The sequence below is a fragment of the Aethalodelphis obliquidens genome, unplaced genomic scaffold (genome assembly GCF_003676395.1).
Source record: "Aethalodelphis obliquidens isolate GAN/ISIS:26980383/991018 unplaced genomic scaffold, ASM367639v1 scaffold1, whole genome shotgun sequence".
NCBI lineage: Eukaryota > Metazoa > Chordata > Mammalia > Artiodactyla > Delphinidae > Aethalodelphis > Aethalodelphis obliquidens.
In genome coordinates, this window is record NW_020837945.1 from 83,451,403 (window position 1) to 83,476,893 (window position 25,491).

The following is a 25,491-nucleotide window of genomic DNA, read 5'->3' on the forward strand; positions in this document are numbered from 1 at the left end:
TTGTCTTTTCTTTCCTAATGACCTTTCTGTTCTACTTTCTAGGAGATTTCCTCAACTGTATATTTCAACTCTTCTGTGAGTTTTTAATTTCTGCCACTGTATCCTTGCTATTTATTTTAATAGATTCCTATTCTTATTTCTTGGAGACTATTATAATATGTTTGAAGTTTTCTTCTGCCTTCTCTTTCTTTTGAGTTCCTTTACTCTGTGTGTTTGCTTAGGTCTCCAACTTTCATCTTAGAGGGCGTATCAGTTTCCTAGGACTGTTACCATAACAAATTACCACAAACTGCGTGGCTTAAAGCAACAGAAATTTATTCTGTCACAGTTCTGGAGGACGGAAGTCCAAAATCAAAGTGTCAGCAGGGCCATACTCCCTGTGGAGACTCTAACGGAGAACCTGTTCTTTGCCCTCTTCCAGTTTCTGGTGGCTTTTTGACATCTCTTCACTCCACTCCAATCTCTGCAGTCATGTCACCTTGTCTCCTCCTCTTCTGTGTGTCCTGTGTGTCTGTGTTTTATAAAGATATATGTGATTGCATGTAGGGCCCACCAGGTAAGCTTCTCCTCTCATGCTACTTGACCTAGTCATGCCTCGTGCCATGTAAAGTAATATTTACTCTTTTGCCATATAAGGTAACGGTCACAGATTCTTGGGATTAAGACGTTGACATATATTTTGGGGAGCCACCATTCAGCTACTACAGAGGGTTTCTTCAAATACCCTTGCTATCCAGTCATATTTTATACTGAGGCCGTAATATACTAGGTTCAACTCAGTGCACATGGAGTAGAATGGGAAGTGAGCAGACTAGAGAGTTTTACTAGGGTTATCAGGTGGCCTGCCAGTTTTTTTATTTGGGTTCCTTAAATGTCAGTAGTTGCTGAACTTTTCCTAGGGCCATTCAGTTTCTCCAGATAAAGATCATTCAGTCTTTTGCCGGGGGTTATAAGTCAACTGCATGTATTCTGGACCGGTTACGTAGGTGTAGGTGTGTGTGCAAATCTTTGCTTAACCCCTGTAGTTTAAGTAAGATGTCCTCATGTGTCTTCTTCAGTTTCTGGTGTCCCTGAGTCCAGAACCTTTCCGGTCTGTTTCTCCACAGGATAAATCGTCTTTTCCAGTGGAAGTGGGAGTTGTTAGACTGCAAGAAGTAAGGAGGAGAACCAAGAGGCTTAACTTCTTAAACCAACTCCCTGCTGTCAGCTCCCACCTACCCTGGTCTTCCTGGTTTGGGGGGACTTTAATATTCCTACTTTTTTGGATTCTGAGGGAAAAACTTAGTGTGACCTCTGTCCTCTCAGCAAAGTCACTTACCAGTCTTTATATTGTGTGGTTTGGGGTTACTGATGTCTCTTGGTTTCATTGTGGATGGAGTTTGTGTTTCTGTTTCTTGTTCTCCTTTCAGTTTTGGGTGATTTTTCAAGAGACCTATAAAAACCGTTTAGATAGTAAAGATTCTAATCTTTTTAATACTGTTGCAAATATTTTCCATTGGTAATATGACTCATAATTGTTAGTTATAGTTTTTTAATGTACAAAGCTTAAAACTAGTATTTAGTCAGGTTTATTGATCATTTCCTTGATGGTTTTTGCCTTTGGTTTGCCTTTTTAGAAAGACCTTCCCCATTGCTTGATTGTGTACTTACTCACTTATAAGTTCATTTAATCTTTTTACATCTACAGATTTGATACCTAAATCTTTAATATACCTGGAGATTATTTTGGCATAAAGTTTTGTCTTCTCCGTCGTCTTCTTCTTTTCATTTTCTCCAAGTGGTGAGCTTCAGTGGAGAGTTTAATGAGCTTTAATGAGAGGGATTGAAGAGGAAGATGGAGACAGGATAGAACTACAGCAAGCTTTGTTTATTGTTGATTCTCCTATTCTGGTAATCCCTCACCTCAAAATTTTCCAAATCTTATTTACCTTCTTGGAAAAAAATAGTTTCTCTCTGAAGCTATTTTATTCATTTTCCTGTGAGTGTTAATTCTTATGAAAATAAGAGAAGAGTACTGTGAGCTTTTGGACATCTGTTTAACTCGCTTTCTGACTGATATTGTTTCTGGACTACTTGCTTTGAAGTCTCAGACATAGAAAACTGGGAATATTTTCATGCCTGAAGGCACCATAAGGGACAGATGTTTATAGGTTGTTGAAATCACTCTGTGGTTTAAAAATATTATTTACTCTTTTGGATGGATAAGACATATGCCCGTTCTAAATTCAGAAATATAAGGAGACACAGTGAAACATTTGCCATCTTCACTCTTAGCTTCCTTTTTCCTGTCCTGCTGTCCTTCCTGTTCTATGCACGTACAGTGTATATGTGCATCTATCACTCACTCATTGCCTCCATTTTTTAAACACAAATGTTGGCACAGTAAACACTCTATTTTGATGTCTTGCTTTATTTAGCTTCACGATAAGTTTTGGAGGTTGTTACAGGTCAGCATGTGTAGAGCTGTCCTGTTCTTTTCTTTTCTTTTTTTTTTTTTTTTTTTGCGGTACGCGGGCCTCTCACTGTTGTGGCCTCTCCCGTTGCGGAGCAACAGGCTCTGGACGCGCAGGCTCAGCGGCCATGGCTCACGGGCCCAGCCGCTCCGCAGCATGTGGGATCCTCCCGGACAGGGGCACGAACCTGTGTCCCCTGCATCGGCAGGCGGACTCTCAACTACTGCGCCACCAGGGAAGCCCTGTCTTGTTCTTTTCAATGCTGGATAATATCGTTGGGGTCTCTCTAGATGTCAAACATATACAGTTATCTGTAATGGTCTCTTATAAGGCAGGGTGGTGGAACAGAAAGAACATGGGCTTTGGAGTCAGGCAGAACCTGGGTTTATATCCCCGTTCAGTCACTTATTTGCTGTGTAGCTGTGGACAAGTTACTTAAATTTTCTGAAACTCAGCTTTCTCATTTGTAAAATTAGGATGACAATAATACCTGCCTTTCAGGGAAAGTGTGCCAGAGTTGGCATTTTATTTTGTCATTTTAGAACCTCCACAGAAGCCAATACCTCCTTTGTGGAACTGAAATCAGCGGGAATCAGATTATCTTGGTTTCCCTGTGACATCCAGTAGTAAAGCTTTCTTAATTTTCACACCTTTGATGTGGCTCAGCTGCTCTCTCATTTTCTGCTTCTCTTCTCAGGCCTCCTCTTAATCTCTTCCTGTTAAACACTGATTGCTTCTCTCTCAGGATTTCCCAGTCCAGAAAGGCAGAAGGGAGAATTCAGTTGACCAAGCCAATCACCACTATGGCTCTTTGAAAAGAGTTTTCACGTGAGGCCACTTCACGAGTGGCTAGCCTGTTAACACTGATTGCCCTTAGGTCAAGGGCCCATTGGTCCAGTGAGGTATGGCATAGGGCCAGACGGTTTCTTTGGAGGGAACTTTGGGTGTGTTAGGTACTGCATGATCTGCCCACTTGAGGAGATTTGCAGTAACCTGGCTATAATTTAGTAGCCAGTTTTGGTGAGGAACATATTTTCTCTAAGTAGTTTTGGGGGAAGGTAAAAGTAAGAGAAGCACCTAAGAGAAAAGGCCCAAGTAACCTGTTCACATGTGAGGCAGGGATTTTAAGATGCTTGTCATCCAGTGGAGGCTCCAGAGAAGCAAATGTCCCTCCCTTGCCTTGACTGGACTTCTAGGCTTCTGAGCTCTACATAAGCCAGGTGGTCAGAAACTACAGATCAGGGACCATGACTATAAAAACTTGGGCAATTTTTTAATCTTGGAGGACTTTGCCATGTTTGTTTGGGGAAGTTTGCCTTATCTGTTAGTTTCATTTTTATTATTAAAACCTCATGAAAGAATAAGGGCTTGTGAGCTTATCTTCAGGGCAGCAAGAAGATGTGAGGTCAGGGAGACCATACTCATCCTGCATTTAGTCTTAGATGGAAGGATCCCCGAGATACAGAGCAGCTGGTTAGAAGGGGCTTGGATGAAAAAGGAGGTCAGGCTGAGTCCCTACGGCTGAAGTGAGGAAAGAAAGAGGGATGTCGGAGTGGCAGCCTGATCACCTGGGCCGAGCCTGAGAAGACCCATGTGGTGTCTTCACAGCACCCCATGGGGAGGTGATGTAACTTTCATCATGGTGGCAGTCTGAGGGGACTTTGGTGAAAGTCCTGGCATTGCTTATTTTCCTGTTGTATCTTTTGCTAATGACAGGATGGATGCTGGTGAGACCTGTATGATGAGGGAGCCATGTGGTCAGTGGCTGACTTGATAGCCTGGGTTGGCGTCTTGGCTTCCCAGTACTTGGAACATGGTACATAAATGTACCATGTTGAGCCAGTGAATATGTGGTGCTCTGGTTCATCACCAGCTGAATATGAGGACCTGCTCAAGATGCCATCAAAATTTGCCTGACCTCCTATAACAGGACACTAAGAAGCCCAATTCTGGCTCTTGGAAATGCCATGAGCTAGTAGAGGAGGAAGTATTCCACAGGCTAATACTGATACTTGTTCATTTTTAAGCACCTACTAAGAGCCAGGCACCTAGGTAAAAGTAGGTCCCGTTACTGTAAGGTACAGATGAATTTCTGTTCTTATTGACAGGGACCCACAGATGATGTCTACTCAACATCAGAATAGCCGGTTGATCTAGGCAAGAAAACCAACCCAACGCTTTCTTTACCACCATCCAGATAAAATCAACCCGTTTACTGTCTGATGCACCCTCTCCCACACATTCCCCTTGTCAATCAGTGATACTGTGTGGCTACTGTGAGTGTTAAGAAATCAGGGTTAATTTCCTGGGTCTACAGGACAGTAACGGTTGCCATTTTCAGAGTATTTCAGAACAACTATTTTGCCTGTATTATCTCATTTAAAATGAGGTAGGTATTTTTACCCCCAATTTATAGACGAGGGAAATAAGATTCAACAATGCTAAGGAAATGCTCAGGGTTTCACGGCTAATGAGAAGGAGGAGCCTGAGTTAACTCCTGTGCATAGCCTGTGTGTTCTTCACCACACACACTGTATCCACCCCTCAGAGCGAGGCCTGAAACAAGCCATGATCCTGAAGGCAGCTGGGGCCTTTAGTATGTTGCTCTGTGACCAGCACAGCTGCAAACCCTTTCACCCAACTCCCTCTGGGGAATCTTGGACACTTGGGGTTACCAGGTGTCTCCCCAGTGAGCCTGCTGCTGCCCACAGAGCATCTCTCTTAACTTTGCATTTCTGTGTTTGATCTCAATGTTTGCTCTTTTAAATTTTTAGGCATAACTTACGTTCAGTAAAATGTGCATATCCTAAGTGTACAGCTTGATGATTTTTCTTATATAGGTATAGAACCTTGTAACTACCACCCAGATCAAGCTCTAGAGCATTCCTGGCATCTCAAAATGCTCCCTCATGCCCTCCCCAGGAAGTACCTCCCCAGGGGTAACTACTACTCTAGCCATGCCACCATGGATTAATTTTGCCTGTTTTTAAATTTTGTATTGTTCTTGAATTCCAATTAGTATAGGGGTCTAAATCTTAGGCTACAAACTCAGGTATGCCAAAAAAAAAAGTGTGAATTAACCTATTCTTTTTCTTTTTTTGTGTTTTTTAATTTATTATTGAAATACAGTTAATTTATAGTGTGTTAGTTTCAAGTGTACAGCAAAGTGATTCAGTTATACATATATATGTGTATATATATATATATATATATATATTCTTTTTCAGATTCTTTTCCATTATAGGTTATTCCAAGATATTGAGTATAGTTCCCTGTGCTAGACAGTAGGTCCTTGTTGATTACCTATTTTATATATAGAAGTGTGTATATGTTAATCCCAAACTCCTAACTTATCTCTCCCCACACCCCCCATCCCCTTTGGTAACCATAAGTTTGTTTTCTATGTCTATGAATCTATTTTTGTTTTGTAAATAAGGTCATTTGTATCATTTTTTTAGATCCCACATGTAAGTGATATCATATGGTATTTGTCTTTCTAAACCTATCATTTTTCTAACATCGAACTTAATCTCTATTCTGAGCTTCCCATTCTACCAGTGGCAGAAGCTGTAGGCAACTTAATGACAACCCACTTCAGGAGAGCCTTATCAGTTCAGGATTTGGGCTGCTTATATAGTTGCAGGGTGCATTTACACAGTGCCAGAACATTGTAGAAAGGGGCATCTGGCTCAGGCTCACCGTGGTCATTCGCATCATGGGTCCATGCTGGCACCTCCTGGAGCGTCTACATTCCCATCGGTCTGTCTCTTGATCATCAGCCCCTTCCCCACTGGCATCAACTGAAAGTCGCCAGTCCCACCTGGTTCTGGCCATCAGTCCTTGCTGGTCATTTTGCATTTTCTCTGTCCTGTTTTCAGGGCCTCTTCAGGCCTGCCAATCCTCTCAGTATTTCCATGTCCCTCTCAGGGGCAACACAAGAAGCATCCATTTCCTCTCCTGTGCCGATCAGGAGCTGTAGAGAGCTCGGAGCAACTGCCCTAGGCCCGCTTTGTCTAGAAACAACACACTGCAGTTTCTCTTCTGCTGCTGCTCTACTGGCCTTCTGCTTTTCTGATTTCATCTCGGCAGTCAGGGTACATGTTCTTTTGTTCTCATATCCACAGCCTCTAAGGGCTTCCAGCATCCCCCTTACTCTGGAGTTCTGGCCTGCATTGAGACAGAGGGATCCTCCCAGGGACCCACACCTGCTTCTCACTCCATTACTAGACTCCCCGTTTCTCCTCTCTCTTTCAGGCCTGAGAATTGTTATTTCCTCCAGTGTGGGAAAAGCTGACTCTTATATTATCATCCATTCTCCTATTTCTACTGTTTTGGCATAAACTTTTGCACACACTCTTTAGGATTCTAGATTTTGAAGGTCAAAGGGCCCAGTTATTACCACTAATCGGTATTTCAAAACTATTTTTCTAGTGTAAGTTCTAAAAGTGTATTTAGAAACACAAAAGCCAAAATTGTCTTCTTTCATCTACCCTTTCATCCTTCCCTGAGTAAGTAAGCCTGGAATGCCCTAGTTGCTGTTTATAGATCATGGAATAAGGAAGTGGGATGTGGGGTTTTAGCTGTAATACAATCCACGTTGCTACCAGATTCTGACTTTTTCTGCTACCTAACTACCACAAAGTACTGAGTATCTGCTACGTTCAAGGCACTTTGTGAGACGCTATCAGGGGGAAATAAAGATAAAAATTGTAAATATAGATCACATTTAAGTAGCAATTTATCATGTTCTTTCCCCTACATGATCCCATTTGATATTGACAGTATTTCTGAGAGTGAGCAAGCCAGGTAATACCCTCCTAATGAGCCTGTAAGGTGGGTTTATTATTCCCAACACTTTCCAGATGAGGAGACTGTGGCTCAGAGAGAGTCCAGCTCATCAAGTGGTGGAGCTTTGATCTGGGGTCTAAGCCCAGAACTTCTGGCTCCTGTACCTGCCTCCATTTACTACCCTTGAAGCCTCAAAAACGAGGATTCCCAATGAGCTTCCAGACCCCAAGGTAGAATGTAGAAATTGAGAAATTTCTGGCTCTGAAGGAGGTGGACTTCATAGAATGGGTAGGATTTCAACAAGTGGCAGTTGAGTTTGGAGAAGCGTATTCCAGGCAGAAGGAACTTGTAAGCAAAGACTTAAGGTTTCACCTTCTCTACCTGCTACCCCACCTATTGTAGCTGTCTGCATTCATAGACCTGCTTCTCAGGACTTGGCTCCTGCTTAGGTACTTTCTTCTGTGCCCTACACACGTGTCCACACCCACGCACACACACACATGCACACATACTCAACTCCCCAACATCCTGAGCCTCAACCACGTCCCAGACACAATCATTCTATTTAGTCCTTACAATGATGTCCCTCCCTGGCCTTCACCCTCTCCCTGGGCTGAGTCACTAAGCCGCAGCTGTGACTTGTCCCTTGAATCTTAGTGTGACCCACATGTATCCCCTTAAATCTTAGTGTAGCCCACATATATCCCCTGTTGCACCCTGCTAGCCTGTTGGGGCCCCCGCTATGTCCTCCGGGAACTCAGGGGCTGTCTGTTGCCTGAGTCTCTACCAAACTTGCCACACCCTTGGGCACTGCCCCTCCCCTTTCCCTCTGATTCCACTTCTGAGGTAGGTGTACCTCTAAGTGCCCCAGTCCCCCAGCACCTGCCCCCCTTAGTGAGTGGGCCTTTTGCAGGTCTTAGCTCCTTCCTTTCCTGCCCACCCTGTATAGCTTCCTATACAGGGACAGGAACTAGCAGACCTTTCAGTCAAGTCTAGAGAAAGGACTGAAAGTCTGGAGGGAGCAGAGGCCATCCGAGGGGTGGGAGAGTGTATTCCCACAGAGTCAGAGGCGGGTGTCTGGCTTGAGAGGGAGGGAGAGGCAAAGGTGGAAGATTAGGATCAGTGGTAATTTACAATTTGTATGAAGACCCCTCTTTAATACCAATACAGACCTCACAAAAGAATGGCTTTACGTTTAGTATCTATTGTCTGGGAAGACAAAAATAGTGACAAAAGTTCACAATGAATTCAGAAACACTCTCAGATAAATTTGAATTTTATTCATCTCATCAACAGCTAACACACTCTTCACATATACTGATTTGTTGGGACTTGAAGGTAAGAATATCAATGTCTTTATAGACCCTTTGCAAGAACTCCAAGGCCACGTAGGGACTATGGTCAATGGAATTCCTGATTTGGACCAAAATAGTACTTCAGTTATTCTGGAGTGGAAGGAACCTCTAGTGAGATGTGGAATTACAGTGGTGAAGTTCTTTAGGACGCCTGGTTTTGGAGAGCATAAAGGGAAGCAGAAGAGGGGCAGTAGAGATGGGGAGGGAGGGGTGCACTCTCTTTGAGGCAGACATTTCTCATGGGAACTGCAGCCATGTTTCAAGTGGTTTCTTTCATTGTATTTTTAGTCTCCCTGTTAGAGTCAGGTGCCTGGGTGTAAATTTTTACTCACATGTTCTCCCAGATAGGAAGTTGACTGTTGCCATTATCTATCATCACTCAGCTTTAATAAACAAGTTCATGTGTCATTGGAACAGGCTGAGACAGAAAACTTATCCTAAAGTCCTAAATAATCTTAAATATGAAGAAGCAAAACCAGGTTTGTTTGTTTTTTTTTTTTTTTTTTTGCGATACGCGGGCCTCTCACTGCTGTGGTCTCTCCCGTTGCGGAGCAACAGGCTCCGGACGCGTAGGCTCAGCGGCCATGGGTCACGGGCGCAGCCGCTCTGCGGCATGTGGGATCTTCCCGTAACGGAGCACGAACCCGCGTCCCCTGCACCGGCAGGCAGACTCCCAACCACTGCGCCACCAGGGAAGCCCAAAACCAGATATTTTTAAAGAGAACAAGTTCTTGTCCCCATGACTGCCCTGCACATCAGCAGTTTCCCAGCCATTGGTTGGTATCCCATGATGCTGCCCTACACAACCCTCGCACTCAAAAATGTTTTTGAAGCATATTTTAGAGGAAATGTAGGCAACTTGGAGAACCCCCACTCACCCTTCTCCTTATAAGGCCTCTTCAGACTCTCCTGGAATTTTGTTAGCTCAACAATGCAACAGTCACAAAGGCAAGGTGATGCTCAGTGAGAAAAATTAGCCAGGTGATCTCCAGTATCACTTCTACCACCTACCAGCTGTGTGACCTTGGGCAACACACTCAACTCTGAATTCTCTATTTCCTCCTCTGTACAAATGGCAATATTAATACCTACTTAAAATATATTCATTAAAAAATAAAATTTATTCATTAAACAAAATAATGGACGGGAAATTGTCTAGTACAGATCTTGGTACCTACTGGGTATCTGAAAAATATTTTCTTTCTCTCTCTCTCCTTCCCTTCTTTCTCTCCTTTTGCCAGAGTTTGTGCTAGGTGCTCCTGGAAATAAAAACACACGGATGACCTAGAACCTGCCCTTGAGATACTTGACCATAGTACAAGGCAGTACAGTGTTCTGCTAGAGGGGCAAGTGAGTTGCCTAGTAGAGCCCAGAGGAGGGAGGAATTGATTCCATATTGGGCAATTGAAGAAACCATGAAGGAGGAAATGGCTTTTCAGAAAGAACTTCATGAATAGGTAGGATTTCTCCACTTCTTTTCCCTTCCCTTCTCTTCCATTCTCCTTCTTCCTTCTTAACCAAGTATCGACCCAGAATTTTAAATGTCCAGAGGCAGGGAAGGCTCAAAGCACAGTCTGATTAAGACTCTGGCTCTGTGTCTTTCTGGTCCTACAGGTTGGCTCTCCCTCTTGTATTGGCTTTGTCCTCTGGGTGGATGGATACCAGAGAGCCACCCAGTGTCTCCTGCAAACACAATTCCCAGAAAAATGTCACATGTGCAAACAAATGTTTGCATACAATGTAGGGGTTCATAAACTCTCTGGAGCATCCGTTGGTCCCAGATCTAACAACTCTGAATGAAGGAGACAGCCCTGTAGATAGAGTGATGGCCATGGTACTCAACTCTTCCTTCCTTTTGAGGTATACTTAAAAGGGGAGTTCTCAGTTGCAATTAGGATAAGCTATCCTGAGTCCTTTCTTTAAAAGTGGGGTCCCAGAGTCAGACTTGCTTGGGTGAGGAAAGCAGGATTTTAGCAGGTAGTAATGAGGGACAAAGGTAGTCCTGGCTGAGGAAATGGTGTGAGCATAGAAAGGCACTGTGACAGGTGAGCTTAGGGCTATTTGGAGAAGGTGAGTAGACAGGTGTGACTCCATCAGGGAGAGTCCCAGTGCTGACTTAGAGCCCCACTGGGCACAGCTTGAGGGGTAGGAGTGGACTTTCTCAGTCCAGGCAGTGGAATCACTGAACTGTTACATAGTGTTTATCCTAGCTGTAACTCTACACATTCCATGTGATTATTTGATTCCTGCTTGCCTCCTGCACCGGTCTACCTTCTCAGATGAGCACAGGCACTGTGTCTCTTTCTGCTCCCCTCTGTACCCCCAGCCCTGGTTGAGGGCCTATGATCTAATAATGTTCAATACATATTAGGGAAAAGAACAGGTGGACGAATGGTTTCTGAGTGGGGAGAGACACGTCTGGGTCACTGTTGTTCACACGTGGGAGCTTTGGTATTTGATTCTATTCTCCTTCCTTGTTCCCTTCTTTGCTCATTGGTGTTTATCACACAGGGGTAGCAACTGGCATCTTATCAGCCAGGCCTTCCTCGGTCTGGACAGATCAGACCATCTGAGTTTTCCAGTGAAGTGTGCAAATGACCCTCGGCATCTGCGAAGCCCTTGTCCTGTGCACACACTATTTGACCGGAGGCAACTTGAAATAATGTAAAAACATGCATTTTTGGACTGAGAAAGATTATTTCAAATTTTAGCTCTGCCTCTCATTGTAAGTCTCTGAGGAAATTACCTCACTTCTCTGAATCTGTTCCTCATCTATAAAACAGCAGTGATAATAAATATCTACTTTATAGTGCTGTTGTGTTAAATGAGCTGGTTAGGCTGGCTCCTAGTATGTGCACTTTTTTTTTTTTTACATTTTATTTTATTTTCTCATTGTGTACTTGAAAATCACAAGAAAGTATTTATTTTATTTTTTCCTGATTTTAAAAGCAACTTCATGCTCAGGGTAGAAAACTTGGTCTGTACAGCAAGGTCTAAAAAACAAATTACTGTAATAACTTTATCTACAAAACTCTATTGAAATAACCACTATTAGCATTTTGATGTATTCCCTTCTAGTATTTTCTGTACTTGTGAGAAATGTCATTTATTTTAAATAGATAATTCCTCCACATGGCACCCAATTGGGGTACAAAAAGGTAAACAGTGAGAAGTAATTCTCCCTGTCTACCCTCACTCCGCCCACCAGTTCCACTTCCCAGAGGCAACCTTGTTACCAGGTTCTTAGGGGGCCTCCCAGGGCCAGACTACATATTTAGAAAATCTCTTTGATTTTCATATCATCTTTTTCTCAGGCAAATGCTGGCAAGGCGTACCTGCCATTCTGCTCTGGAGGCTGCCGTCTAAGTGAGTTCCCTTTCAGCCCTCATGATGTCTCTGTGGGCAGAGCCGCAGAGGGCTCTGGTTACAGCTTCTGAGGGCTCAGCGAGCCTTGGTCTCGGTTTTATATTTTTACTCTTTGAACTGAAAATCTGCAAACAACTAAACAGGTGTTAGATTTCTCAGTCTCAACTGTTTCCTCAGTTGCTCATGCGAGGAGCAGATCTGCAGGCCGTTGGGGCCAGCTCACAGGGTGGTCTGAAGCAGAATTTAGGCGTTCTGCAACATTGACCATCAGGTCAGTGTTTTCTGAATTGACAATTGAAAAGTGTGGTCTGACAGGGTAAGATAATATTTTGCAATTGGGATTGATCCCCCCATATTAGGGACGTGTGCCCCCTAGAATGCTCTGGAGTGAAGAACAAAGCCTAAGTCAATATGGTCCACCCTCAGACCAGTCCTGTCCCCTCCCTTCAGGACCCATAACCCTACCACCCCCAGCTCCTGTCATTAGAGTTTCTCCTCTGCAGGCTGCACCCTCCCACTTGGTCAGGCCTGCCCATCTGTACTCTCAGTAGGCCCCGTCTTCAGACCACCCCTCCCCAACAGGCCCTGTCCCCTCAGCCTCCCTCTTTCCATCCTTCTTCTAACTGATCAAACCAAGAACATTGACAACTTGACCCTCTAAAGGGCCCAGTGGACAAGGAGGGAAGGTAGGAAGTTAAACTCTTTCAAAGCTGAGCTCCAGAGAGCAGCAAATAGAATGGACAGGTGCATTTGAGACATCTCATCTGTAAAATGAGTATTAAATAATATGATGAATACAAAAGGGCTTTGTAAGTTGTAAAGTGCTATATACGCATATGGGACTCATATTCTTATGAAGATGATGATAATTTAAAAATACGTCATGGAAGCCAATTTTACAAATTAATTTTTTATTACAAAAGTGTTACTTATTCATTTTAGAAGATTTAAAAAGTATATAAATAAACAAAATAAGAAAAAAAAATCTCGGAACTTCCCTGGCAGTCCAGTGGTTAAGACTCCATGATTCCAATGAAGGGGGCACAGATTCAATCCCTGGTCGGGGAACTGAGATCCCACATGCTGCACTGCTCGGCCAAATAAATAAATAAAAGAAAAAAGGAAAAAAAAGAAAAAAAAATCTCATAGTGTTATTACAGAGTGTGGTGCCTTGTATTATTTATACAGTATATTCCATCTATTCCTATGGGACTGTTTCTGTGGGAGGATTATTGTTGCCTTGACAACAAATTTTGCCCCGTGACTTACTCTGGCCAGTTAAGTGTGAGTGGAAATGGCATGTGCCACCTCTCAGCAAAAGTTTTAAGAGCCTTTGTGTAGTTTGCCATCTTTTTTCTCCTTCTGTCACAAAACTGGCATGTCAAGAGCTTTTCCATCATCCTTGGTCTTGGACTGAAGCCCTGTGAGCCCTGTAATGTGAGTGAGAAATAACATTTATTGTTGTGAGCCCGTGAGATTTGAGGGTTGTTTGTTACTGCAGCATAATTTGTCCCAAGATACCTGATACACAGAGATTAACAACTGTTAATATTTGGGTTTATATCCTTCAGTCTTTTTTTATGCCTATATTCAATATATATTTTTCTTTATAAAAAGAGGATCATAATGTATGTATGATTTTGTGAAGTGCCTTCTCATTTCACCTGAAAATATTTCAGTATATAGCTCCAAAAGATGAGTTTTCTTTAAGCAAAACCACAACACGGTTACCACACTTACAATTAATAATAATTGCCTCATATCACCAAATGTTGGTCACTGTAAACATTTCTCTTCTAAAATTTTGTTTAAGTCAGGGATCCAAATAAGCTGCATACTTTGTAGTAGGTTGATATATCTCTTAAATCTCTTTTTGTGCTCCGGCTCTCCCTCGCTGCCCCACCCCCCTTTTCCTCTTTCCCCTTTTGATGTATTTGTTGAAGAAACCCAACTGGTTGCTCTGTAGCGTTTCCCACAGTCTGGGTTTTGCTAATTGTATTCACGTGGTGTCATTTAACATGTTCCTCTTTCCCCTATGTTTCCTGTAAGTTGCTGATTAAATCTAGACACTTGATCAAGATTCAGTGAATGGATTTTTCAACTCAATACCTTATGAACATTTTCCATGTCATTTACTATTCTTCTACAACATGCTTTCTTAATGACCATACAGCTGTCAAAAATATGAATATATTTTCATTTATTTAGCTAGTCCTCTACTTTGGGTTACTAAGGTTGTTTCTAAATTTTTGCTACTACACACAACTCACTGATAAACCTCCTTGTGGACTAGTCATTTTCTGGCCTGATTTGCTGCCCTTCTGTTCTCTTAGTTCCTGCGGATGGTGGATGCCTGTGCGAGCTTCCTCACAGAAGCCTTGAACCCAGAAAACTGTGTTGGAATACTGAGGCTGGCAGACACACATTCCTTGGACAGTCTAAAGAAGCAGGTTCAAAGTTACATCATCCAGAACTTTGTGCAGATCCTGAACTCCGAAGAGTTCCTTGAACTTCCTGTGGATACCCTGTACCACATCTTGAAGAGCGATGACCTTTATGTGACAGAAGAGTCTCAGGTGTTTGAGACTGTGATGAGCTGGGTCAGGCACAAACAGTCAGAACGACTCTGCTTGCTCCCCTATGTCCTGGAGAACGTGCGCTTGCCACTTCTGGACCCATGGTACTTTGTGGAGATGGTGGAAGCGGATCCTCTCATCAGACAATGCCCAGAGGTCTTCCCGCTGCTACAGGAAGCCAGGATGTACCACCTTTCTGGCAATGAGGTGAGTTGATGATGAGAGATGCCGTATATAACCAGCGAAGTGAAGGAATTAGCAGACCTCCCAGAGATACAGGTGAGACTGGCTCACAAATCATTAGGGCATCAAGAAGTAGATGCTGTAGATGTTTATAGTTTGAGTCAGGCAGTTCCAGAAGCCCTGGATCTCTGATCTGTAAAATGCCGATAATACTACATGGTAGACAGCTACTGAGAGAATTAGGTGAGATCTGGAAATCACCCAGCACCATGGCTGGCACATCTTTCCCCTTTCCGGTTGTGTAAGGGCGGGAGTTTGGTGGGGGAGACACACACATGAAGGGAGTGTGCCCTGTCCAGTCGCCATTCCACAGGGCTGCTGCTTTCCCAGTTTGTCCACTCTGGGGAAACCTTGAGACTCTTATATCTCCCCTGACATTACCTAGGTTCAGACTCTCATTATTTCCTTCCTGAACCTCTGAGAATTCCTCAAAACTCAGCTTTCTGCCCCCAATCTGGCCGCCCTGCAATTCATTCATCAGCTGGGTGATCTAAAACTCAAGCCTAATCATTTCACTCCTGGGCTTAGCCTCTTCACTGGCTCCCCACCACTTTCAGGATAAAGCCCACACTTCTGCCTAAACTCTCTGAGCCTGGTCTCTTGCTCGCTGCTCTAGTGTCATCTGCAACCTCTCTCTCCTGCTACAGTCTGAGTGTACTGCTTGTAATTCCCCAAAGCGGACACGCTTTTTCAGCCTTCAGGCTAATGCAGGTGCGGCTCAAATGACTTTTTCCTCTTCTTCATCTAGTTAACTTCTGCTCCAGCTTCAAAACTCAGTTTAAGCATCACCTTCTCCAGAGGCCTCTGTCAGTCTCATAGCACTGGAGCATTGCTCTGTCATAGCACCAACCACTGCATGTCAACCGTTGAATTCCTCATCTGTAAATATCTCTAGACAGGGAGGTTGTTATGGTAGGAAATATGTCTTATTGGACTTTTCATCCAGACCTTAGGAGAGTCCTTGGTATATAGCAAGGGATTGGTTAATGTTTGTTGAATGAGTAAATGCGTACCAAGATAGTGAATAAACATATCATTTGTATCTACCTGGTTCTCCTTAACAATTCCTGAAGAAATATTATATTCAGAACTTTATAAAGACAAGAATAGGCTTAGTGGGGAGGAACAAAATAATCATTAAGTAACGATAGAGGGGCAGTTTGTTACGTTTGTACACATGAACAGCCACACGTGTATACCACTATACAATGGTTCTGAGGTTGGCTACCAAGCCTTCTTCATTGGGCCATTGGTAGAAATATTAGCCAAAATAGTTTAGGAATTGTCTTTCAGAGGCCCCTTGGGAGCCCCTTCTTTTCTGTCTGTCCTTTTCTAGTTCTGTGTTGTCCTCAGATCCATTGTCACTTATTCACTCTGCAAACACATCCTTAAATATTTGGTAGAATTTATCAGTGATGCTATCAGAACCAGAAGGAATTTTTTGTGTATGTGAGAAGGTTTTAAACTTCAAACTACAAATTGTATTTCTTTAATAGCTATATAGATACAGGAGGCTATTCACATTATCTATTTCTTCTAGAATGAGCTTTGGTAGTTTGTATACTTCAAAGAATTTTCCATTTCATAGAATTTGCTGAATTTATTGGCATAAAGTTGTTCACAGTAGTCCCTTATTATCCTTTTTAATATCTGTAGAATCTGTAGTGATGTTATAGCTCTCATTCCAGATATTGGTAATTTGTGTCTCCTTTTTTCTCCTGATCAGTCTGGTTAGAGGTTTATCAATTTCATTGATTTTCTCAAAGAACCAGCTTCTGGTTTCACTTGACTTTCTCTACAGTCTTTACATTTTCTATTCCATTTATTTGTACCTTAATCTTGACTACTTTCTTCTGCTTACTTCAGGTTGAATTTTCTCTTCCTTTTCTAGTTTTTTAGGGTAGAAATAAAGGTCACTAATTTGAGATTTTTTTTTCTAATATTGCCATTAGTGTTATAATTTCATATGCTGTACTTTCATTCTTCACAAATAAATCCTGAACACCAACTATATGCCAGACATGGCACCAAGCACCACAAAACAGTCTCTACCTTTCTAAACTTATGGTCTTTCAGAGAAGACAGGACACTAAGCAAATGAAGGGTGATAAGCAGACTGATAGAGGAAGACCAGATAACCACAAGGGTCCTATGCTGGATATGTGGGTCACTGGCAGTTGGCTCAGCACTGGGAAAGCCCTCATATTCCTGAAGACAAGATCAATCTCTGCAACTGCTCTCAGTTCAGTATTTAAAGTACAATCTTGGGGCTTCTCTGGTGGCGCAGTGGTTAAGAATCCACCTGCCAATGCAGGGGACATGGGTTCGAGCCCTGGTCCGGGAAGATCCCACATGCCGTGGAGCAACTAAGCCCATGCGCCGCATCTACTGAGCCCGCGAGCCACAACAACTGAAGCCCGCGCATCTAGAGCTTGTGCTCCGCAACAAGAGAAGCCACCGCAATGAGAAGCCTGCGCACCGCAACAAAGAGTAGCCTCTGCTCGACGCAACTGGAGAAAGCCCACGCACAGCAACAAAGACCCAACACAGCCAAAAGTAAATAAAATAAAATAAATAAATTTTTTTAAAAACTAAAAAAAAAAAACCCAAAGTATAGGGTCTTGATCAACTGTACTTTCAACATTCTTGCTATTTTCGTTTCTGCTTCCCATTTCCTAACTCCCTGAAATGCAGGTGATAAAGGCTTTCCTCTTATATAAAATGTCCCTACTATGTCTTCTGCAAAACTGCTGCTATGAAATATCTGCTCTGCCTTTTGTATGTGCAATGGGGTGGGGATGGGGGAGTGGGATTATAAGCTTTGGACATAGGAGGAGAGAGAATTCTGATAACTAGAAAATGTCAAGAACTTGAGCTCCCGGTCAGGCAGATCTGGGCTTTAATCTTGACTGCACAATTTACCTACAGTGTGACCTTGGGCAAGCTACTTAGCTGCTGTAAGGCTCAGTCCTTGTAACATGGGGAAAACAATATCTACCAACTGATAGAATTGTTCTGAGAATGAAATAAGATAATGAATGAGATGTGCTAGCACAGTGTCTGGCATATGTTAAGTGCCCCAGAAATAAAGACTGTTCCTATTCTCACTCAGTTCTTTATGGTACTCTATCTCCCACAATCAAGCATTTTCTTTCTCTGAGGCTAAAATCTCTCTTTTCATTGTCTCCTAGTTTTTTTCTGCCTTATTGTCCCAAATCCTGCTCAGGCCTTTTTCTCATCCTCATTTTATAGTCTAGGTAACTGAACCAACCAAACATTGTGATCTCTGAGTTGTGTCTCATTGCTAGTTGATTCCCTGAAACTCCCAGCCTTCTCGCTGCTTGTGTGATCTTGGCTTTATTCCTAATGACACTAGTGTAAGCCTGGAGGATACTCTGTGAACACATTTCTCCTCCTAACCTTCCTTTCCCAAACTTTAACCCTGCTCGTCCTATCATTATCTCTCCATTTTAACCTTGTCCCTCCTCTGAGCTCATGGAGGTGGTAACAGAAGGAAGTTTTAGAACCCTAAAAGCAAATGTCAACTTACATTTGATTTAGGAGTAGTAGCTGGTACCTTCCTTGGGAGAGGTCTTTTGGGGCAGAGAAAGTTACCCCTTCATTTCATTGCCTCCTGAGTCTCCAGGGACCAACTTGATCTATACCAAAGGCTGCTCTGATATGTGTGCTGTCAGGAGGACCTACTCCTGAGGGCAGCGGGGCAGAAGCTCACCCTGAGGAGCTTTATCCAAGCAGTTTGGTCACTTCTGTTTGGTGCTCTCAGATAGGTTCTTTGGACAACGAGTAGTCAGTAAGGGGAAACGTTTTTGCTCTACTTCTAACAATCTGAAAATAAACTGTGTAGGCCTGATGGTTGCGTGTGATTCTTTGGCAAACACTTACTTCCGTGTGTCTGCAACAAACTTGCCCATCTCTGACTTCAGATTGGCGTTTGTCATGCCTTTGGGGTTAATATTTTGCAAAACGTAGCTGAACTTACAATTTGGTAATGGTGCCACCATCTGGCAGTCCTGTGGTTCTGAGTTACAAGGCAGGTCTCAATACCCAGCCAGTCCCATCAACTAGATGATTGTATTAGTTATCTATTGCTGTGCAACAAATTATCCCCAAACAGCTGTTTCAAACAACAAACATTTATTATCTCACAGTTTGCAGGAATCTGGGAGTGATGCAGCTGGGTGATTCTGGCGCAGGGTCTCTTCTGAAGTTGCAGTCAATCTGTTGGCTGGGGCTGCAGTTAGTCATCTCAAAGCTCAAAGAGGGCTGGAGGATCCACTTGCAAGTTCCCTTGCAGGATTGTTGACAGAAGTCACTTCCTTGCTGGCTGTTGGCTGGAAGCCTCAGCTTCTTGCTACTTGGGCTTCTCCATTGCAGCTGTCTTTCTTTAGAGCAAATGACCCAAGAAGGACTGAGAGAGCTGTCAAGATGGAAGCTGTAGTGCCTTCATAACCTAATTTCAGAAGTGGTATACCAACACTACTGTATTCTATTGGCATAGAGATCAACCCAGGAACAATGTGGAGGGAACAACATAGGACGTAAATGCCAGGAGGTGGGGATTGCTGGGGGCCATTGTGGAAGCTGGTTACCACAATGATCTAGACTGGAAAAAAAAGTCTTTATCAGGTCCTGGGTTAACTAACTTGCCCATTCATTCATTCATTCATTCAGCCAGCATTTATGGAAACCCACAGGCACTGTTCTTGGTGCTGAGGATCCATTGGAGAAAAGGGCTATCCCTGCCATCAGGGACATTAGAATAAATTACATGAGGGTGAAAAGCGCTGTGATAGGGAAATTCAGGACTGTGGGAACAGGTGTGGAAAGGCAAGAATGGCTTCCTGGAGGAAAGAACAAAATGACATTGAAAACAATGTCAAGTGGCTTACAGGGTAAGTGGTTGGGAAGGTAGTGTGGGCAATCGAGGACAGATATTATGGGGAGATGCAGACAGCAGGCAGGAATGCAGGCTTCAGTCAGTGGGAGCAGAGTCTTCCACAGGCCAGGACTCAGGACCGGGATGCCAGCCCTGGGAGTCAGGAGTAAGATCATGGCTGGTTTGGTCCCCTGCTAGTCAGCAGGCTGTTGATGCAGGAGAGCAGACACTGTGAATAAGATGGGGGGGGGGGGGCGCTTCAGAGAGGAGGCTGAGGCTTGGCTCTCAGAACCAGAGTAAGGGTCACAGGGAACCAGTTCTGAGAAGCTAGTGCTGTCCTCTAAGCATTGCCCTATAATCCCTAAATCCTCCCTGCAAGAGGACCCGATTGGTGCTAGAGGTTGTCCCTCAGCTGTGGGAAGGAAGGTTTAGAGGCTGGAGGGAGAAATCTCAGATCGGCCAAGTTTGTCTGTGGTGCCAACTCATTGCTCATTCCTCTCCTACCAGCTTGGTATTCTCACAGTGCCTCCAAGTTCTCGGGACCACCCCTTCCACCCTTATCCCAGCCGGCCTTTCCACTGTCAGTGCCCTCGGTCTCAGCCCATTGCCCAGGATTTAAACTGCCACACACCTCCACTCCTTTCTGCTGACCCATAAAGGAGAGTCCTGCCACATACTTGATGGCCATGGTCTGGCCTCAATAACTGAGGATGCAGCATTTACTGTATCTGACTATTGGCACAGAAAAACAAAGTCTCTTCTGGGAAAGTAGAGGTTGGGTGTTGGCTGATCTGATTACATGTGACTATTGATTGGATTCACCACTTGTGGACTCAGGTAAACTGTTTGTCACCATCTGTGGGCAAGATTGAAGTTCCATAATCCATATTAGGTCAGCTGAACCTTGTAGGAAAGAGTAGCTGCTTTGGCCACGTGGGAAATAGGTGCTGCCGCCTCTCTGTCTCCCATCAGTACCCCTGTAGAACCTTCCCCATCAAGCCCAGGGATGGCTGGAACCAGGAGGAGGGCAGCTCTCCCTTTTCATTAATTACATCAATATGACATCTCCCACCACTCCTACTGCCGTGACTAGCTGTGGAGGGCCATGCGTGTGCCAGGTGCTCTGCTCAGCTCTCTACATCACAACCTCATGAATGCTCACAGTGGCATGGTAGCATAGGAATGATCACAGGAATTTACAGAGATTGTGTTGCTTCTCCAAGGTCACATGGCCATCGGTGGTGGAACCAGGATGGAACTCTGGTGTATTTGACTCCAAACCTCTGCTCTTTCAGCTGGGTTCAGATATCTGTGGTATGGATTTCTTTGCTTGTTCAAGGCTCTGAAGGGTCATATGCTTGATGTTGGGACCCAGTCCCCAAACCTCCTTGGACACATCCTTGCTCCCTTTTGGTTCTTTTCTCCTAAGTCTCTGGATGCTCTTATGTGCCCTCAGGACTTCTCTTCCAGAAAAGGCCTGGTAGCGAGCAAAGTCTGGGATATCATCAAGAAACTGAAACCAGGGGGGAGTGGAAGGTGGCCAGAAATGAAATTCCAGGATTCAGTGCTTCTGACCAAGCAAGAGGGAAGAGGCAGGAAAGTGCATTTGATGGTAGACAGACCTGAACTTCTTAAAAAGTAGCAAAATCTACAACCGATAACCTTTATTGAGTACCTACTATACATCAGGCCCTGGGCCAAGCACACTAAATATATTATCTCATTTAATCCTCATGACAAACCTATGAGGTTGTTACCACTAAAATTTCCATTATACAGAAGAAAAACCTGAGGCCCAAGGAGGTGAAGTCACATGGTCCTATGGTGGCAGAGTTGGGAATTGGGCTCTGCTCCTCTGGCTCCACAGCCTGAGCTCTGAACCACTGTACCATTCTGCCTTTTTGTACTCCCATTGATTTTCCAGATCATTTCGGAGCGCACCAAGCCCAGGATGCATGAGTTCCAGTCTGAGGTGTTCATGATCATCGGTGGCTGCACGAAGGATGAACGGTTTGTGGCGGAGGTAACCTGCCTGGATCCCCTGAGGCGCAGCCGCCTGGAGGTGGCCAAGCTCCCCATGACAGAGCACGAGCTGGACAGTGAGAATAAGAAGTGGGTGGAGTTTGCATGCGTGACATTAAAAAATGAGGTCTACATCTCAGGTAAGCAGAAGCCATGTGATGCCAAAGCCAGCCCCCAAGGCACTACATGTTTTCCTGAGTGAGAGACAGGCAACCATCCCAGAAGAATTACTGTGGATGGCACTGATCTAGCACTAACTGGGTCAGGATATGGAAACCGGGCACTCAGATGGTCTTATCATGGAGAGTGAACCCTAATCCTTGAGCAGTATTGTAGTAGGAACTGGAGGAGCAGGCAGATAGGACTTCCTTCATGGAAAAGGAAGAAGGAAAGTGGTACTAGAGTTTATTCGGTGTCTGCTATAGGCATAGGACACTGAGCTAGCCACTGGGAATACAGTAATGGATAAAAATATCTGCTCTTCCCCCCAAATCTGACCTCTCCCCTCAAGTTTATTAGGTCTTACTTTTAGATGCTCCAATAGCATCCAGTACTTTTTCATTTCTTACTTCTAAGTTGTTTGCTTAATTGTTTTTAACTGCTCTATGCCTGTTTCCCATTAGTCCTTAAATTCCATGAATCAACACTGTATTCCCAATACCTAGCGCTGTGTCTGGCCATAGTAAATGCTCAATAAATATTAATTAAATGATGTAATCTCTACCATCTTTACAGCATAGTAGATGAATTTACTCTTTGGTAGCAATTAATTATTGCCTCTCACATCAACTCTATAAGGTAGGTGATTTTAATCTCCGGATTACAAATGGAGAAAACCGAGGCTCAGAAAAGTATGGAACTTACCTAAAGTCACACACTGGTAAGTGTCAGGCAGGATTCCAATCCATGTTCTCTGAGTCTCATGCTCTCCCATGACATTAAAAGCCACCTAGCTCTTCTTGCAGCACCAAGGGAAAAGACAAACATCCCTTCCCTTCTCTTGGAGGTTTTCTTTAATCTGAACTTGTTTTGGAAAGAGCTTATTTCCAGAGCTGGTCTCCTCCAAGATAAAGGGCAGGTCAGTTCTTCTTTGAGTCTATTAATACCACAGACTAGGGTTTAGCTTTCTTTTGTCTTACAGAAACATTTTTTAATTGTTGTAGAAGATTTAAGCAATACAGGGAGTGTAAAGTAAAATATGGTAGCTTCTCTGTGCCATCACAATCCTACATGTTTTAATTTTTTTTTTTTTACAAAAATGGTTTTATATTGTCTTAGAGTAAGTAATGCCAGCTGCTGTAACAAACCCTGACTCTCAATGAATCACCAGAGAAGTATGTGTGGGTTGGGGGAGAGCACCTGCTCCACTCAGTCATTCAGGGACCTAGGCTCCTTCCATCTCATGATGAGGCTGTTTCCAGACGTGACCTTCAAGCTTGATGCATTTCGGGAAGAGAGAGAAACCCAACAAGTTGAAAAGACACACCAGCTCACAACAGCCTCGGCCTGGACATGAGGCATCAGTTCTGCTCACATTCTATTGGCAAGAACCAGCCACATGCCCTCCCTGCACCCCCGCTCCCCATGCAGTGGGGCTGGGAAATGTAGTTTAGCCGTGTGCCCAGGAGGAAAAGGCAGGTTTGGTAATCATGGTCAGTCTTTGCCACATACACTACACATAGTGTTTTATTCTACAACTTGTCTTTTGTCCGTCTTCAATTTGTTGTTGTCTTTTAAAAAATGATACAGGCTGCTAACACATATATATGGAATCTAAAAAAAAAAAAAAAGGTCATGAAGAACCTAGGGGAAAGATGGGAATAAAGACACAGACCTACTAAAGAATGGACTTGAGGACACGGGGAGGGGGAAGGGTAAGCTGGGACGAAGTGAGAGAGTGGCACGGACATATATACACTACCAAACGTAAAATAGATAGCTAGTGGGAAGCAGCGGCATAGCACAGGGAGATCAGCTCGGTGCTTTGTGACCACCTAGAGGGGTGGGATAGGGAGGGTGGGAGGGAGGGAGACGCAAGAGGGAGGAGATATGGGAATATATGCATATGTATAGCTGATTCACTTTGTTATAAAGCAGAAACTAACACACCATTGTAAATCAATTATACTCCAATAAAAATGTTAAAAAAATAAAAATGATACAGGCGATACATGAAAGCATACTTGTTGTACTAAATCAACAGAAATGTGTACTCAACAAACAATCTGTTCTGGACATCATTACATGTTGGTATAATTGATCTACTACATGTGTTAAGCAATGTAATACATGTAAAGTACAGCACAATCCCAAGCACGTGGGGAGAGCTCAGCAGTGTTAGTCGTCATTTATCATTACTGCGAGGACTGTTATTACTGCTCATTTCACCAGCTTCAGGGCTGTCTATGGAATGAATGAACCATAATTTTTTTCAGCTTTTATTTTCCCACTGAAAAAAATACCGCAATAGGCATTTTCATACATATATATTTATGAACTTGCGCTGATATATGGAGAGATTCCTGGAAGTGGTCATAAGATGTGTAAATTTAGAGTTTTTGTAGATATTGCTAAATTGTCCTCCAGAAAGTTTGTACCAATTTACAGTTCAACCAATGATGAATGTCAGTGCCCATTTTCTACATCCTTGTTAACATTTTTTATTATCAATTACATTTTTAATAGACTTGATTGTGTAAATTTACACTCTTAGATCGTTAATGAGGTTGAATATATTTTCATATATTTATTAGCTAAACGTATCTGTTTTTTAAAAATGATCTGTTCCTACCCTTTGTTTTTCTATTGGTTGTCTTTTCCTTATTAATTTTTTGGAGTTCTTATTATATCTCCTTTGCTATTTGTATTACAAACACTTTCTCCCAGACAGTGGGGTTGTCTTTTAACTTTGATTTATATTTTATATAGTAACTTTCTTTTCTATATGTTCTAGGTTTCTTGTCATGCTTAGAAAACCCCTCCCCACCCCAAGATCATTAACATCTTCTCCTATATATTCTCCAGTTACTTCTATAGCATTTACATTTAAATTTTAAGTATAATGTGAAATAGGGATCTAAATTTTTCTCTAAACAGATAGCCAATTGTTCTAATGCCATTTATTTAATAATCTCTATATCTTTTAGTCTGTTTCTGTACCTTGTTTTTATTTGATCCGTTTGTCTTATACTAGTAGCACATTATTTTTATTATCACAGCTTTTTAGTATATTTTGATATTTGCTAGGGAGAGCTCTCTCATTCCTTCTTCTTTTTCAAAAGTTTCTTAGAAATGTTCCCAAATCTACTCTTCCAAATGAAGCTTAGAATGGTCACTTCATGTCCTGAAATCCATGAAAAGCCCTGAAGGCACCTAATATATAGGTTAACTTGGGGAGGGTTGACATCTTTGCAATAACCTGTCTTATCATCTGTGCACATGACATGCCTGCCCAGTTAATCAGGTCTTCTTTTACATCCTGAAGTAAAAAAAATTGTCATTTTTTTCCCTTTTTAATAAAGTTTGCATACATTTCTTTGAAAGTGTATAGTTATTTTATAATTTTGGACACTACCTGAATGGGATCAATATCACAGTGTTTTGAATAGAGACCTCTAAGAGGTATACAGCACCCCTCCCCCAGAATGGTTAAACCATATGAACAAAAAGATAACAGGAGAGGATGAAGCTCAGTCTCCCTAGCAGCCAGGGGAAACCAAACTATGGCATCATTTTTCTCCCTCAGGCTGTAAAACAAAACAAACCAACCAAAAAAACCTTCCTAATATCCG

At 43.0% G+C, this 25,491-nt stretch overlaps 1 protein-coding gene across 3 annotated transcripts in view; it reads left to right on the forward strand.

Annotated features, from left to right (window-relative positions):
* Window positions 1-25,491, forward strand: part of KLHL6 (kelch like family member 6) — a 55,811-nt gene that overhangs the window by 24,565 nt on the left and 5,755 nt on the right. For all 3 annotated transcript variants that reach the window (XR_003433524.1, XR_003433530.1, XM_027110753.1), the window contains exons 3-4: window positions 14,296-14,745; window positions 21,603-21,840. Coding sequence is in view for 1 of the 3 variants with exons in the window: in XM_027110753.1 (XP_026966554.1) it covers window positions 14,296-14,745; window positions 21,603-21,840 (688 nt within the window). In the remaining 2 variants the exon portion in view is untranslated. The remainder of the gene's footprint in view (window positions 1-14,295; window positions 14,746-21,602; window positions 21,841-25,491) is intronic.